The 14,764-nt window shown below is 40.8% G+C and overlaps 1 protein-coding gene across 6 annotated transcripts in view; it reads left to right on the top strand.

Annotated features, from left to right (window-relative positions):
* Window positions 1–14,764, top strand: part of ACACA (acetyl-CoA carboxylase alpha) — a 2,143,878-nt gene that overhangs the window by 1,192,935 nt on the left and 936,179 nt on the right. For all 6 annotated transcript variants that reach the window (XM_044054575.1, XM_044054578.1, XM_044054576.1 and 3 more), the window contains one exon: window positions 7,254–7,409. In XM_044054575.1, coding sequence (XP_043910510.1) covers window positions 7,254–7,409 — 156 coding nt within the window. The remainder of the gene's footprint in view (window positions 1–7,253; window positions 7,410–14,764) is intronic.

Raw genomic sequence — 14,764 nt, 5'->3', positions numbered from 1 at the left:
ATGACCTTTTGGCAGAGTTTTTTAATGTGATGTGGTGGTGATGGCTGTGCCTAACTATATGGTTGAGCACTTTTCTGAGTACCTCAGCCATGTAGATGCCTTCCTGGAGACTGTTTCTGTGAGTGACCACATGGCTAATTAGCATATGCCTCTCCCCCTTAGAATGCCTCATTAGCATTCATCTCACCATCAGGGACAATCCCTTCACATTGCTATACGTCCTCATGGTTGAGGATCATTGTGTAACTGTGCTTGCTGTGTAGCAAAACGATACATTGTGTTTACACAGCTGTGCACCTTTATGAATGCAGCCCATGCTTTTATTATAATTTCTGCAAATGTCTGTAGTACCTCCTCCTAACAGCAGCTGGCTTACTTTACTAATTCTTGACCTCATGCTTCTTAATACTTACCTTTTCAAAATACACCTTTTCACATTGTGATTAGATAATGCTATAAACGTGCTTTCATACTAGTATAATTTCTTGCAGTTGTTAAAATCAGTCACTTTCTTGTACTTCCTATGATATATATCACTTTCTCATCAGCACCACTTAATAACTCGGCTTCTTTCAAATTAATGTTCTCTAACTTTACATCTTAACCCTGATTTATTTTCATTCCTTGCTCCATAGTTAAAGTTCTCTAACCACAATGCTTTTTTTGTCTTCGTAAATGCAATGTGCTACCTTTAAGCAGCTACTTTCTTTTTTTTTTTTTTTTTTTTTTTATTTCCAGTTACATCGGTTCATAGGTGTGTACTAGGCTAATGGCCCTGGAGCCTTTACAAGACTAGCCTATAGGATTACCCTGACATCGTGCCACCCGACATAAGTTCCCTGTACCTCTGTTGAGTAGAACCACTGGAGTAAATCCCCGGGGTGAATTTTCTATTTCCCATCCATTCATCAAAATTTCTCTTGAAGAGGGCCAGTGAGGTGCTCTGTTTGACATGTATAGGAAGTCTATTCCATAGTAAGGGCAGTCTCTGGGTTATGAACCTGTCCCCTCCAGCATGTTCTGTTGATTGTGGTAATGAGGTTGAGGTCTCTGGAGCGTGTGGTGTGGAGAGATTGGGATTTCTTTAAATGTAACATTTCTAACAGAGCTGGGTCAGACATGGCTTTGTAAGTCAAGCAGAGATTGCCTCTAAGTAGGCGATATGAGACACAGAATAGTTGGAGTTATTTGTGTCTGTCCATATAAGACAACTGTTTAAGGCCTCGGATCATCTTTGTGAGGTACTTTTGTGGCCTCTCCAGTTGTTGCAGGTCTAGTGAGGTATGTGCCAAATGGGGCATTGTACTCCCTGACTGGTCTAATGAGGGAAGAGTAGAAGGAGACAATGACGTCTTTCTTCCTGGATGCAAAACCCTTAGTAATGAGATGTGCCACATAGAAAGACTTTCTGACCACAGTGGCAATGTGGTGGTCAAAAGAGAGGTTGCTGTCAACCTGTGTTCCCAGATATCTTATAATGCCTTCTGTGTTCAGTGGACTACCATCGATGTGGTAATTCATGGGAACTGAGTTTTTTCCAAAGGGGATGACGACACATTTTTTTGGCATTGAGCTTAAGGGCATGGTTCTGACACCAGTTGTTGATTTCAGTGAGGCCTTTCTGCAGGATGTCAGCATCACTTGGGGAGTTAAAAATAGCTCCCAACTTGCAATCATCTGCAAACTTTATCAGCAAGAACCCCTTCGTGTTGGCCTGGACTTCAGAGAAGTAGATACCAAACAGGAGAGGACCCAGGACCGAACCCTGTGGGATTCCAGTCGTGACTGGTCAGCAGTCTAACCTGGAGTCAGCTACTTTTACACTGTGGGTTCTATCTGTGAGCCAGTTTGCAACCCACCTAGAGATATAGTGGTTGATGCCTAGCTTAGTGAGTTTTTCTATGATTCCCGAATGGGGAATGGTATCAAAGGCCTTGGCCAGATCAAGGTAGGCTGTACGAACCACCTTGCCTTCATCCACATCTCTGGTGACTGACTCACAGAAGTCGACCAGGTTGAGCAGGCATGATCTACCCTTCACAAAACCAAACTGTGTGGGATCCAGAGTTTGGAGATTCCCTATATCCTTGTTTATTAGGTCCATGATGATGTGTTCCATAGCTTTGTATGTCAGACTCATCAGGCTAATTGAGTGATAGTTCCCAGGGTCTGTAGCCGCTCCTCCTTTGTGGAGAGGGATGACTGTAGCAGTGCGCCATTTGGTAGCGACAAAGCCTGAGGTGAGGCTCTGATTGAACAGGGCACACAGGTGTGGTGTCAGTTCACTCTGTAGTTCATGTAGAACACAGCCAGGGATATTGTCAGGTCTCATAGAAGCTGTATTCTTGGCCTTGGACAGTGCTGTTTTAACCTGTGCAGCAGTAATACTGAGTGCCTGGCAATCTGCTGGCATTGTGATTGGTCCTTGGGGGGGGGGGGGTAAAGCTGGCACTGAATCTTTCAGCCAGTGTAATGGCAATATTTGTTGACTCGGTATAGGAGGTACCATTGTGCAGTAGCTCAGAGCAAATCTGGGTATTGCCATGGATATTCTTTACATTACTATAGAAGGCCTTGTGGTTGTCTTTACTTTCTGCTGCAATTCTATTTTCATTGCTAGCTTTAGAGGATTTGATGAGGGATCTCAACTTTAGTTGAGGCTGATAAGGGAGTTTTTCCAGTCTTAGGACTTCACCTTATTCTGCATCAGATTTTTCCTTCTCTTGTAGAGTTTGTTTATGGCAGTGGACCGCCAGATTGGCTTCCTTTTTTTGTAGGAGAGCGTCTTGGTTCTTTTGGGTATGGCGAGATCCATGCATTTGTGTACGTGTTCATACAGTGCATTGGTGTATGATTCGGCGGTCATGCAGCTATTCTGCATTTGCATGGGTGCTGTGAATTTAGCCACCTCTGTTTTTAGGAGCCCAAAGTTAGTTTTGGAGAAGTTTTCCATGGTGGTTACCTTTGCAGGGGTGGTGGGAGGGATGTGGATTTCCAAGGTGATTAGTTTGTGGTCAGATCTAACCAGGGAGGAGTTGACTATTGGTGTAGAGCAATGGTCACCCATGTTAGTAATGACTACATCAAGGATGTTGCAACCTCTAGTGTGGATAAGAACGAGCTGGTCCAAGGCATTAGAATTGATTAATTCCAGGAAATGTTGGGCAAGGGTATTGTTACATGAGTAGTTTTCCCAGTTAATGGAGGGGTAGTTGAAGTTGCCCAGTAATGAGAGTGTTAGGTTGGACCCTAATATTCTCCAGGGTGCTTAGGAACGTGGAGTGTGAGTCTTGGGACATGGTTGGGGACCTATAGCAGGCTACGACCTGAATCGCTGTCTTACCTAATGTTAGCTGCACCTGAAGTATCTCTGATGCATTATGTTGAGCTACCAGTCTTGAGGTGTGCGCATCCTTTATGAATATGGAAACACCACCGTCTTTGGAGCTTCGGTCTTAGTTCTGGGTCCAAAAGGTGTGGAATGAGTTATAGCGTGGTAGTGCAGGGGTGCTTTCTGCTGCTTTGAACCCAGGTCTCTGTTACAGCACAAATGTCGATGTTCTCCATTTTAAGGAGTACTTCGAGCGAGCGCATTTTGATATTTAGACTTCTAGCACTGAGCAGCATGATCCTCAGATTGCATTTGTTTGTAGCTGTTATGGTGGTAATTTGGTCTTTGGAACACAACCTAAAAAAGACACTATACGGGTGGCAAGAGCCTTGGCCAGTATTCAGAAGCCCAGGGGTGACAGATTCAGGCCATCTCTAGCAAAGCATCGAGGTCTGTCAGTCATGTCATCCCAGGCAAACAGATACTGGATCCCCTTGGAATGACATCAAATCAGTTTTTGAAATCAATCATTTTTTGCTTGTATTGTGGTGTCATTCTGGGTGATGGTAGGATGCTGCTCAGGGCTATGGTCATACCTGCCTGGGCTACAGAATACGAGAGCTCCTCCATGTCTCTTTTCATGTAGTTCAGGGATGTATGTCTCAGGTCATTCAGACCCACATGTACAATGACAGAGTCATATCTGTACCTGTTGTTGAGGGACCTGAGTGCATGCGTTATGTGGCTGATCCTGACACCTGACATGCAGCTGACTGTTATTTTCTCCTTATTCAACCTACTGAGTGGGACGTCAATGTGCCTCACTATCAAGTCACCTATGACTAATGTGTTGGGCATGCTGTTTTGCCTTAGGGGCTTTGGTTGAGTGGCACACTGTTTGGGAGAGTTATGTGTCTTGTGAATAGTGTTGTGTTGTGGTGATTGAGTGCATTACTGCCTTGGAGGCCTCTGCTGTTTGGGTAGATTTTTATTTAGAGCCTCCGTGAAGGTGGGTGTGGTTTGTGTTTTTATGTGAATGTTTGTGTTCTGGAGGGCTGTGTGTTCCATGTGGTGTGGTGCAAATGTTGACCTTCTCCTCTTGACCAGCTATTCCGGTTTTGGCTGGAGAGTGCGTGGCTTCCAATTTGGATGTATAAGTGCATCTCTCTCAAGTCTGAGTGTTGGGAGGTAAGAGGAGAGGGCTGTCAGTGTACATGAGGCAGTTGCTACATTGCCTCAGGATGCCCAAGTTCACCAGGTTAATAGGAGAAAGCACAGGGAACTGACCTTTAACATGCCTGGAGGGGTGGGCATTAATAATAAGTACTGGAGCTGTTTCCTTGTAGTGCTTTAGCTGGTAGCACTTTTGTGTTCTACAATAATTACTACAAGAAGTCTGGTAAAGTGCTAGACTAATAAGCTAGTAAAAGTGCAGGAGAGGAGAGAACTAGCAGATCTAAGGGAAAGAAAGAGCCGACTTTTTGGCACCGCTCAGACGCTTAGAGACCATCTTGGATACAGCAAATCTGTGTCTGGACTAGACTACATACAGGAAAGGCGAGAAACAAGCGCAAATGCAGGCTTTTAATCCAGAAAGTTGAAAGAGATGGAAAAACTGCACAGACGGCCAATAAAATACAATTTCTGGGCCAGAAACTAGTCCTCTTGTGGTAGATAGGCTACCTAGTGCTTACCACTCCCTTACATACTTGTAAATGCCTCCATAATTAACACATAATACCTTACTGAGACTGATCCCTATAACATATTCTCCTTTTACCATTGAATACTTAAAAAAAGCCACCACTCTACATTTTTTCCCCAGTGACCATACTTCCTTAATTACCCCCAAAGCATTCAGTCCTTTCCCCCTCTTTTGCCAAAATAAACTCCACATGTGGTGCATCCTCCACATTTAAATCTTGCTGGTTCATCCATTTTAATGCACCATACCTTCTTAATACCATCTTCAGACTATTTATGTAAAAAAAAAAAAAAAAAAAAAAAAAAAAGGGCTCAAATCCCTCCCCCCCACACACACACACATCATGTAGAACCTCTGAAACAGTCCTGTCATTTTGGGAAGTGTGCTAGAAATGGTCATCTATCACACAGTTGAGATTTTTTAATGGAGTTCTCATGTAAATGTGATCTTATACCACACAATGTGCACCTGCATGTTGGACAGTGTAATACCAAGTGCCACTCCCCATCACAAAATAGCACTTCTTATATTGTCCAGAAAATCATCTCACATTTGTTGCCCTTCGGTGTACAGAATATGACATTTACCCTTTTCCAAATTTGACAAATTAGATGCTGGAACTGAAAGGGTTAAGGGCTTCCAGAAGATATAAAAAGTTAAGGCAGGGTGGAACTGTAGTGAGAGAGAGAGAGAGAGTTAATTTAGGGAGCGAAGTAGAAAAGAAGATAAGTATTTTGTCCAGTGTGGTCTCCTTAGAACCAAGGAGTGCTAGATTTCATCCATCAACTAGAATGTGCTAATTTCTTGGGAAGCTTTTGAATGTAAGATTGGCTGGGGTATGTCTCTTCAAGCACTGGTGATTGCTATATCATGCTACTTATGGGCCTGACAGGAGAATGGGCTCTTTTTGCTAATAAATGGAAACCTGATAGTTCTACAGTTTATGATTAAAACTGCCATATGCTGGAGAAATTCTCGTCACCTCTGCATTCTGAAGAAATGATGTTACTGTTTAAAAGGCTGTGTTTTGTACTGGGCTTTGCTGTGTTGTGTGTTGTGAGCAACTGAAATGAGCCCATAGCGTAGGAATAATTGGAAACTGTAGTTCAGACATCCCTAACCCATGATTAACTTTTCCTGTGTTTCTGCTTGCTGCTGCGTAACAGAAGGTAGTTTAAGCCAAAAATGTGGCAGAACCCCATACACCAGCAGTCCTCCTCTCAGGTACACAACATATTTTGCTGTGTTACACTCACAGTCCGTGAAAGGCATGTAAGATAGGGTATGATAAGAACGATCTCTTGGATCATTCTGGTTTTCTTCTTTCAGCTGGTCCTGCAGTGTCTTAGACTTCTTAAACCAAAGCTGTTGTCTACACACTGTGTGGCACTGCTGCTGTTGAGGTTGGTTGGTCTTTGAACTGCTGCGTTAGCAGGAGGTGTGTGACTACAGATGCAGACGGTGCTATTTCATGTAATGTAGTGACAAAAGAAATGAATGTTTAAATAACGTGTTTATCCATGGGGTGAAAATTTACTGAAAAAGTTTTTTGTTTTTACAAGCTTGGTCTTTGCATGGTTATGGTAGTGCATCGGTCTTTAATTTAATTTATTTGTTCAGTTTTTTTGTTTACCAGTTAGCTGGACTGATGCTTGTGGATCCTTTTCGCCAATAACCCAGCTCAAAAGGTAGATAATGCAAAACAGTAAACACAGTACAGAGTTTTAAAAAAGGCATCACAGAGCATATGACTCCGTAAACAGTGATACATGAAAACACTGAGCAGTTGTGATCATGAAGAATAGCAGGCAAGACTGTGTTCAGGCTATGTTACAGGAAGCCAACAGATAATTATGTTTAGTGAAATATGAAGAGGGTACTCAGATGAAATGCAGTAAATAAAATATATACAAGAACAACTGTATTAAAGTAATGAAATAGGTAGAGAGCACACACAAATATTGTAATGTGTTGCGGGAAAAAATAAAAATCAAGTGTGAAGGGGTTGTGACACTCCAAAGCTTTTCTGCCTGTGTTGTGAATGTAGTTAAGAAGAATTAAGCAAACTGGATGGCTCGTATGGTGCTTGTCCACCAGTAAGGTATATGTTTATGTTTTTCTTAGAGAAGATGTTGGAATATGTAATATTCTTATGAAGAAAAAAAGCAGTTATGGTTATCTTTACTGAACTTTTCACTGTTGTTCATTGCTTCACAGATCATGTTCCAGGCTTATGGAGATAAACAGGGACCCTTACATGGAATGCTTATCAACACCCCTTATGTCACCAAGGACCTGCTTCAGTCCAAAAGATTCCAAGCACAGACTTTGGGAACAACTTATGTCTATGACTTCCCTGAAATGTTCCGACAGGTAATATTTCAAAAGAAGACCACATCTTCCATTAAGAAATTAGTTCAGTTTGTTGCACCATTTGCCATTAAAGAACGTCTTTGTGAGTTGTAACATGGCAGCAGAATAGCTGCCAGGACATTGCTCTTCTTAGTGTGTCACCTTTGTAAAATTAGAGAGAAATTTAGCCTGGCTATGGTTACAGAAGAATGGAACCTTGACTGTGACTCAGGTTATCAGCATTTGATTAGTGGCCCAACACTGGAGAAGCCAATTAGGAAGAAGAAGGAGGGAAGGGGAATGTCCTGCTCACCCCCTCAGAGAGTGGGGAAGGTTGCATGCATCCGAGAGTACACAGGGTCAATGCAGTTTAGCTAGTGGAGACTGGGAAAACCACCAGTTTTCCTTTGTGAGGGAGGCAGGGCTGCTTGAAGGGAATACACCTTGCAGAAATGAACATATGTCCTCTGCAGTCAGCCCACTGCACATCCATCCTTGGCACTTGGCTGAAGGCTTCTGGGGGATAGGACTGAAAATAAGAAAAAACTCTTGAATGATCTTTGATGGCTTTCTTAGTGATGGCACCTCCTGGTTGACCTTCACCTTGGTGATGGGGAGCAAATGAGCCAATTGGTTAGGAGGTGGGTTGATGATTGACAGACAACAGGAGCAGTAATTTATGCTCATTATTACATTGTCATGTGTGCATCCCACTTACTCTTTAGAAAGAAGCAGACAATCCATTTGTTCATTGTTCTCTAATTATAACACTGATTTTAAATTGTCATTTTTCTGTCACAGGGAAGGTAGTGTTGCAAAATAAATTGTGCTACTACACAAAAAGATGTGACCAGACGTGTTTCTTAAGTAGTAATCTTTGGCAGGAGTGTGAGTTATGCTGAGATTTTCTTCTTTCTGGCCATGTTCTAAAGCCCAAGGTAAAAAGTGATCTGGCTAGAAAGGATTAGATTCCATCATGACTAAAACATATGCCATGGATTATTGCTGTTATACCATGGCATGAATGGTGTGTTTAGTAGTTGTATTTCCTTAGAGAGGAAGCATTGGGGAAAATGGTAAGTGTTTACAACTGTTGGCAGACTTCTGAGTTTTTTATGAGTTGTGACATAAAGTGACGGTGTTGAATGTGAAATTGCAGTGTTGTTTAGGTGCATTTTTATTGTAGCACTTGTAGTTTGCAGAGATATTGACAAGCACCTGCATTTATGATGCACACCTTGGTTTCCCATGAAATATTCAAGAGATTAGCCATTTCTTTTGTAGAAAAAATTTGTTCAATTTTTAGACAGTTTTGTTTTAAAAAATGGCATAGCCTAACTTTTTCTCAGTATTACTGCTTGTTATGTAGAAGTTGAATGTTTTTCTTTAGAGAGGCAGCTGGACTTTAATGTTCTTTAGTGTTGCAGTGAGAGTTCCTTCAGGCTGGTCTTCTGTTGGAATTTTCTACTTAATTATCATAAGACCTGTTATAATGTGGTACTCTAGTGATGTATCAAAACAGAACATGAAAGTCATGTTATTTCACAATAATACAACTATGGAGTATCTTGCCATTTTAATTTGATGGGGCATTTCTAATAATAACAGTAAACAGATATTTTTTTCTCTGGCTTTGTTGCTGTTATGCAGCTGCTTATTGCTACAACTAATATCAGTCCTGTTTGTCCTGGAACTGACTTAAGAGAGGTATTATTATGCTGTATTATCATTGTGTCTTTGGATTTATAGGCAGTTAGGTGTCTTGAATTTTCTTTTTTTTATGTTCATAGGCTCAGTTGTCAAGCTTATGACCTTCTCGCTTTCAACACGTTTAATTGCTGACCAGCCACAGGGGACTTCTGGTATGGATCTCTGAGGAAATGGTCAGAGCTTCTCCTTGTTCCTCCCACAGTTCAAGATATAAAATCCGTTTAAGGCCGTAATCTGCTGAATTTTATTATTAAGAAATTTAGAATTACCATAGTTAATATCTGAATCTGGCAAGAGACGGAAGTGTAAAGATCAAAGTAAAGCTACATCTGCATAAGAGTACTGTCCAAAGATCACATGGTAAATTCCTCTACCTGGGAAATGTCTGATGATGCACTGTCGAGCCAGGTATGAAAAGACAAACCACCTAATGCTTCACTGGTCATGATCTTGTTGGAGATTCAAAAGATGAATGAGAAATTAGATGGGTTTGTGACTAAAATCCTGTTCAGAAATGCAGAAGTGGGTGAAGTTTTGCCGGAACTTCCCGATGCTGTTTCACCCCTTGGAGCAAGAGAATAAACTGTTTGAGGAGAAGGTGACTAAACTGGAATCCAATATCAAATTAATGCAAGAATGACAAGTGGATACAGAAGATGAGACTTGTAGGAAGAAAGTGTGAGGCATTGTCGTCCCTATGAGGATGGAAGGACAGAGATGTCTGCAGTGTATGCACTAAATGATGTGTTAACATAAAAGGAACCCACAGCATTTTCATGCTAGGTGACAATGCTGGACCCAGAAATCTAATGCACTTCATAATGCACCTGGAATCATGTAACACTGCAGAGCAAATTGTCAGTGCAATACAGAAACATGCCTACTGTGTAACCTTGAGTAAGTCACTTAACCAGACAGTGCTCAGGATCAATTTTTTGAATTTGGGTTAGGCTCCTTATAGACTGTGTGCGTAGTAGCCACATATGAACCAGGTCGATAAGAGTATTCACTACAAATGACTATTTCACAACCACAAGACACAAGAGAGCTTAGTTCTTAATTGCTGTCCAGGTTATGTAAGTCTCAAGGAATTTACTTTTGCCTCCTGTTTCCAGAACTTTGAAACTCCTCCTGCCATCAAGAGTGAAAGTATTTGCTGATGCATAGGTTGTCCTTCATATATCCATGAGCTGGCTCTGGAACAGCTCCGAGGCTTGGAGTGAAATAAAATGCAAATAGCAGAGGAGGTTGTAGAAAGCACTCAGGTGTCTCTATGGCAGAATGGGTCTAACTTAAAATCTTTCCAGACATTTTGGGCATTGCTTTGAAAATAGAGAACAAAGAGCAACAGCAGAAACCAAAAAATGATTACTGCATTCTGCTAATGAATTTAGTGACTAGGTTGAGTAGCCGTTTGGCTGAACAAACTGTAGGAAGTATTCCCTGGAATTAAATTTCCTTGCTACCTATACATTATATTATGACAAGGTCAGCAACAGAAGTAGGTTTACAGTTATGGAAAATGAAGAGCTACAGACTATGTTTAGGGAACAAATATAACGGGTGGACTGACTGGGAACAAGTCAGGGAAATTTCAACTTAAGGCATACATGGAAAATAGATTGCTGTAGAGTAATAGCTATGGCCCTCACATTGAGAATTTTGGAACTGCCAAATAAGTAACAACCCACAACTGAGACAATGGTAAGGTTTAGAGACTTGAATCAGATAGCCAGGAAAGAAGAAGGAGGAAGTCTGAGTAGAGGTGAGCTGCAATTTCTTATCTAACTAGATATGCCACCAAGGCCAGGAAATTGTTCATGTAGAAATGTCTTCACAGGTAGCTCTAAACTCTAGCTTAGGTTAACCATATGTCTCTGCAAGCAGATGACATTTACTGCCATTGCAGGAATGAATGCAGAACCTGAGAGCACATTTTCTAGACGTATTCTGACTTGTTAGGCGTCAGGAATCATTTGCAGGACCTCTTGAAAAAATTATTTTTTCAACTTTTATATTTCACTCATATGTAGTTTTTACTGGGATACAATGATTATTTGGCAAGAGTAAAACGTTAGAGAATGTTGTTTTACTTGTTTATCACAGTGGCAAAAAAGACTGTCATGAGAAGGTGCAAGTGTTTTTAGACCCCTCAGGCTAAGGCTGTAAAAGAAAAGTCACAACAAAGGTATTTAAGAAAACGGGCATCCTGACTGTTATATTACAGCTTGGATATCTAACTTGTTCCTGTTTCATATACTAAGCAAAAGGGTTATTGACACAGCATTCTTATTAAAACATGACATAGCGATTTGGTTGGTGGTACTTGGAACACAAAATGACTTGAATGTTGGCTTCCTGCTGTATTAGAAATTAACTGCTATACCTGTGTCAAAATAATACAGAGAGTAATGTATTGGAGAGTATTAGCTGAGTTTATATTCCATACATCAGTACATCCAGAGAAGGAATTGTTTACAAAAATTGACTTTACCTGTGAGCTTTCAGTTATTTTGTCTTGTTAATATGTTTTTTTTTTTTTGTGATTTGAAATTGATGTTTTAAGTTGATGTTCAAAACTGTTAATACATTTATTTTCTTAAATAAAGAAAGTTGATTGAAATAAACCCAAGTAAATATTTATACTTCCCATGTACCTATCAAAATTACTTGAGAAGGAAGTTAATGACTCTTATTCTATAATCTTGGAAGGTGTTTGTAATGTATTATTATTTATTTTTAGTGCATAGTTCCTTAGTCTTATGTTAGCTCCCGCAGAAGTGCATTTGAGGCACAGGCTTACAAATAGGATTGGATCGGATATTGCATTATAGACCCCAAAGATGTCACCTCTTAGTAACCTGCAGAATACAGTGACAGTCCTTGAAACATTTGTGAATAGTTAGATTTTTCAAAACCTATGAAATTTATAGTAAGTAGTCACACCTTTACAGGTCTTCTCAGATGGCTTGCTCAAAGGTTGCAAGGCACAGCATTGCATTTAGTAATGGATCAGATCAGTGACATGTAAATTGGTGCAGTGATCTCCCAAGAGTAAACTGACATGCATTTTAGAAATAGATAATTTGCAGAGTATGCATTTCCAGCTGTGGCAGATGCACATTAAAGTAAAGTTGTTGTCTACTACTGTTGCCAGACCATTAGGGATGGCTTTGTTATGATTTGACAGTTTTTAGAATCATACTTTGTTTTATTTTGCTAAGACTCATTATTTAACATTTACCGGTAGTAAAGGTGAGGTTGTCACTACTGCATCAGTTGTATTTTTCAGAACATCCTCGAGAATTGTGGCATTTTTTATTGAAAATTAATAGTTATGTTACCCAGTTTACATTCATCATCCTATTTGGTTATTCAATGCCCATTTCCTACATTTATATCTAAAAAGAATAGCACAAAATAGCGGCTGGCTCAATTACAGAGCCGTCTGTGACACCACCACTAGGCCTTGTCAGGATAGGCAGGTGTCACCCCCCCCCCCAAACACAAACGCACACTCATTGACTTGCTGCATCCTATTGCTTATACAGTATTTTTATAGGTTCATTGGTAAGTACTAGGCTAGCTGACCTTGCTGTCAACTTTAAGTCTAACCAATTGCTCTTTTTGTGCTGAAATTAACCTATCCCGTTTGGTTAGAGGTTGGCCTTACCCATCCCATGGTTAATAATTATATGTTACCCCTATTGAGAATAACTGGGATCATACCATAGATAATTTGAGGAGACCCATGCATGGGACAAAACATTTAGGAGCTGCTTCTATCCATTAGTAGTACATGGGGCAGTCCTAAGATAAATTTTCTGTTTCCCATCCATAGATCTGCTGCAAGATATACCTGTCCCACTAAACAGCTCTGTTGATGTTGCAGATACTTAGACTGAGTTTTGCTGATGTTATTTGAATTGCTGATGTGCAGTAAATCCATCAGTAGTGAGCTGGAGGATGTCATTTATAACAGATACAAGTCACCCCTTAGCAGTCTGTAGGATACCAAGTATAGTGACAGAACTTTGAGTCAGTCCATGTAAGACATATTGTTTAGGCACTGTGTCTTTTTAGTAAGGTATCTCTGTGGACATTCCAGTTGTGGCATGTGTCTGGAATGTTGGATGTCAAAAGGGGCATTATATTCAATGATTGGCCTAATGAGGATTGAGTAAAGGGGGGCAATGACATCCCTAATTTTAGAGACGGTCCCTTTGTTATAAGCTGTGCAGTATAGAAGGACTTTCTTACAACAATGGACACATGTTGGTCAAAAGTTAGGTCACTGTCCACATAAGTTTTTACAGACGTATTGTCTGTGTGGTATTTTCCTAGGACAGATGACTTACCAAAGTATACAATAATTTAGTTTCAGTCCATGATTTTGGCACCAGTTATTTATTTGAGAATTCAATGACTGCTGCTAGCTTAAATTCATCTGCAAACTTAGCCAGACCCCCTTAGTATTAGCTTTTACTTCAGAAAAGTAGAAGCCAAACAGGAGAAGTCCCAGCACAGAACCTTGGGGGCATTCCACTAGTGACTGGTCTCTTTGTGGAACTCCCCAATTTTGATTGCCTGCATCCTGTCTGTGAGCCAGTTGGCAATCCAGCAGATGGCATAGGGGGTTATTCCCACTTTATTTTGCTTTTCTACTATGCTTGAGTGGGGAATTGTCAAAAGCTTTGGCCAGGTCGAAATATGCAGTGTGTACCATCTTGCCTTCATCCATTCCTTTGATGATCTTTTCAGTAAAATCCATCAGGTTTAGTAAGGATGACCTGTCCTTGACATAGCCAAACTGAGAAGGGTCCAGTGCTTGGAAGTTCCCTGCATCCTGGTTGATTAGTTCCATGATAAGTCTTTCCATGGCTTTGCATATGAGGTTAGTCAGACTTATGCACCTATAATTGGCTGAGTATGTGGAAGGTCGTGCCTTATGCAGGGAAATGACTGTGGCTGTTCTCCATTCACTTGTTATAAAATCTGTATGGAAGCTGAGATTAAACAATGTTATTTGAGGTATGGCTAAATCATGCTTCTTGCTGTTTAAGATGCATCAGGGGATTTTGTCAGAACCCATCACTGCAGTATTTTTAGGACTTGGTCTTTTATGATAGCTGAATGCAAGCCAGTTTCAGGTGTAACTTGAGGTATAGATGGTTCATAGGTTCATAGGTTAGTACTATGCTAACTGCCCTTGTGAGCCATTTACCCTTGTGAGACGCAAACCCTGCACCTTGTGCTTGTAAGGCAATCACCTTAACCATTAGGCCAGTCTCCCAACCTGGAAGGCAGAGAGGGGTAAAGTTAGAGCTAAATTTATCGGCCAGTAGGTTCACTATATCTTTATGCTAAGTGTTGGTAACATCATTCACAATCAGCTCAGTGCATTGCTGCAGTGTGCTTTTCAGATGACAAACAAATCTGCTATTTTAAACCATGTCTCAGCCACTACACAGATGTCAGTGTCCGCCAGGGTGAGAAGGGCATGTAGGTAGTGAAGTTTCTTGTTCAGGCTATTAGCATTGATCAGTAACACCTTCATCTTTTACTTTGTTTCATTATGTTAGTAGGCTTAACAGGTTGGCATTGCCTAAAAAAGGCAGTACCGAGGTAAACAATATTTTTTCCAGTAATCCATACCCTAGAGGGGC

The sequence above is a fragment of the Protopterus annectens genome, chromosome 13.part0 (assembly GCF_019279795.1).
Source record: "Protopterus annectens isolate FY-2018-M chromosome 13.part0, PAN1.0, whole genome shotgun sequence".
In the NCBI taxonomy this organism is placed as follows: domain Eukaryota; kingdom Metazoa; phylum Chordata; order Ceratodontiformes; family Protopteridae; genus Protopterus; species Protopterus annectens.
Note: the sequence above shows the minus strand (reverse complement) of the source record. Positions and strands in the feature narration are given on the sequence as shown.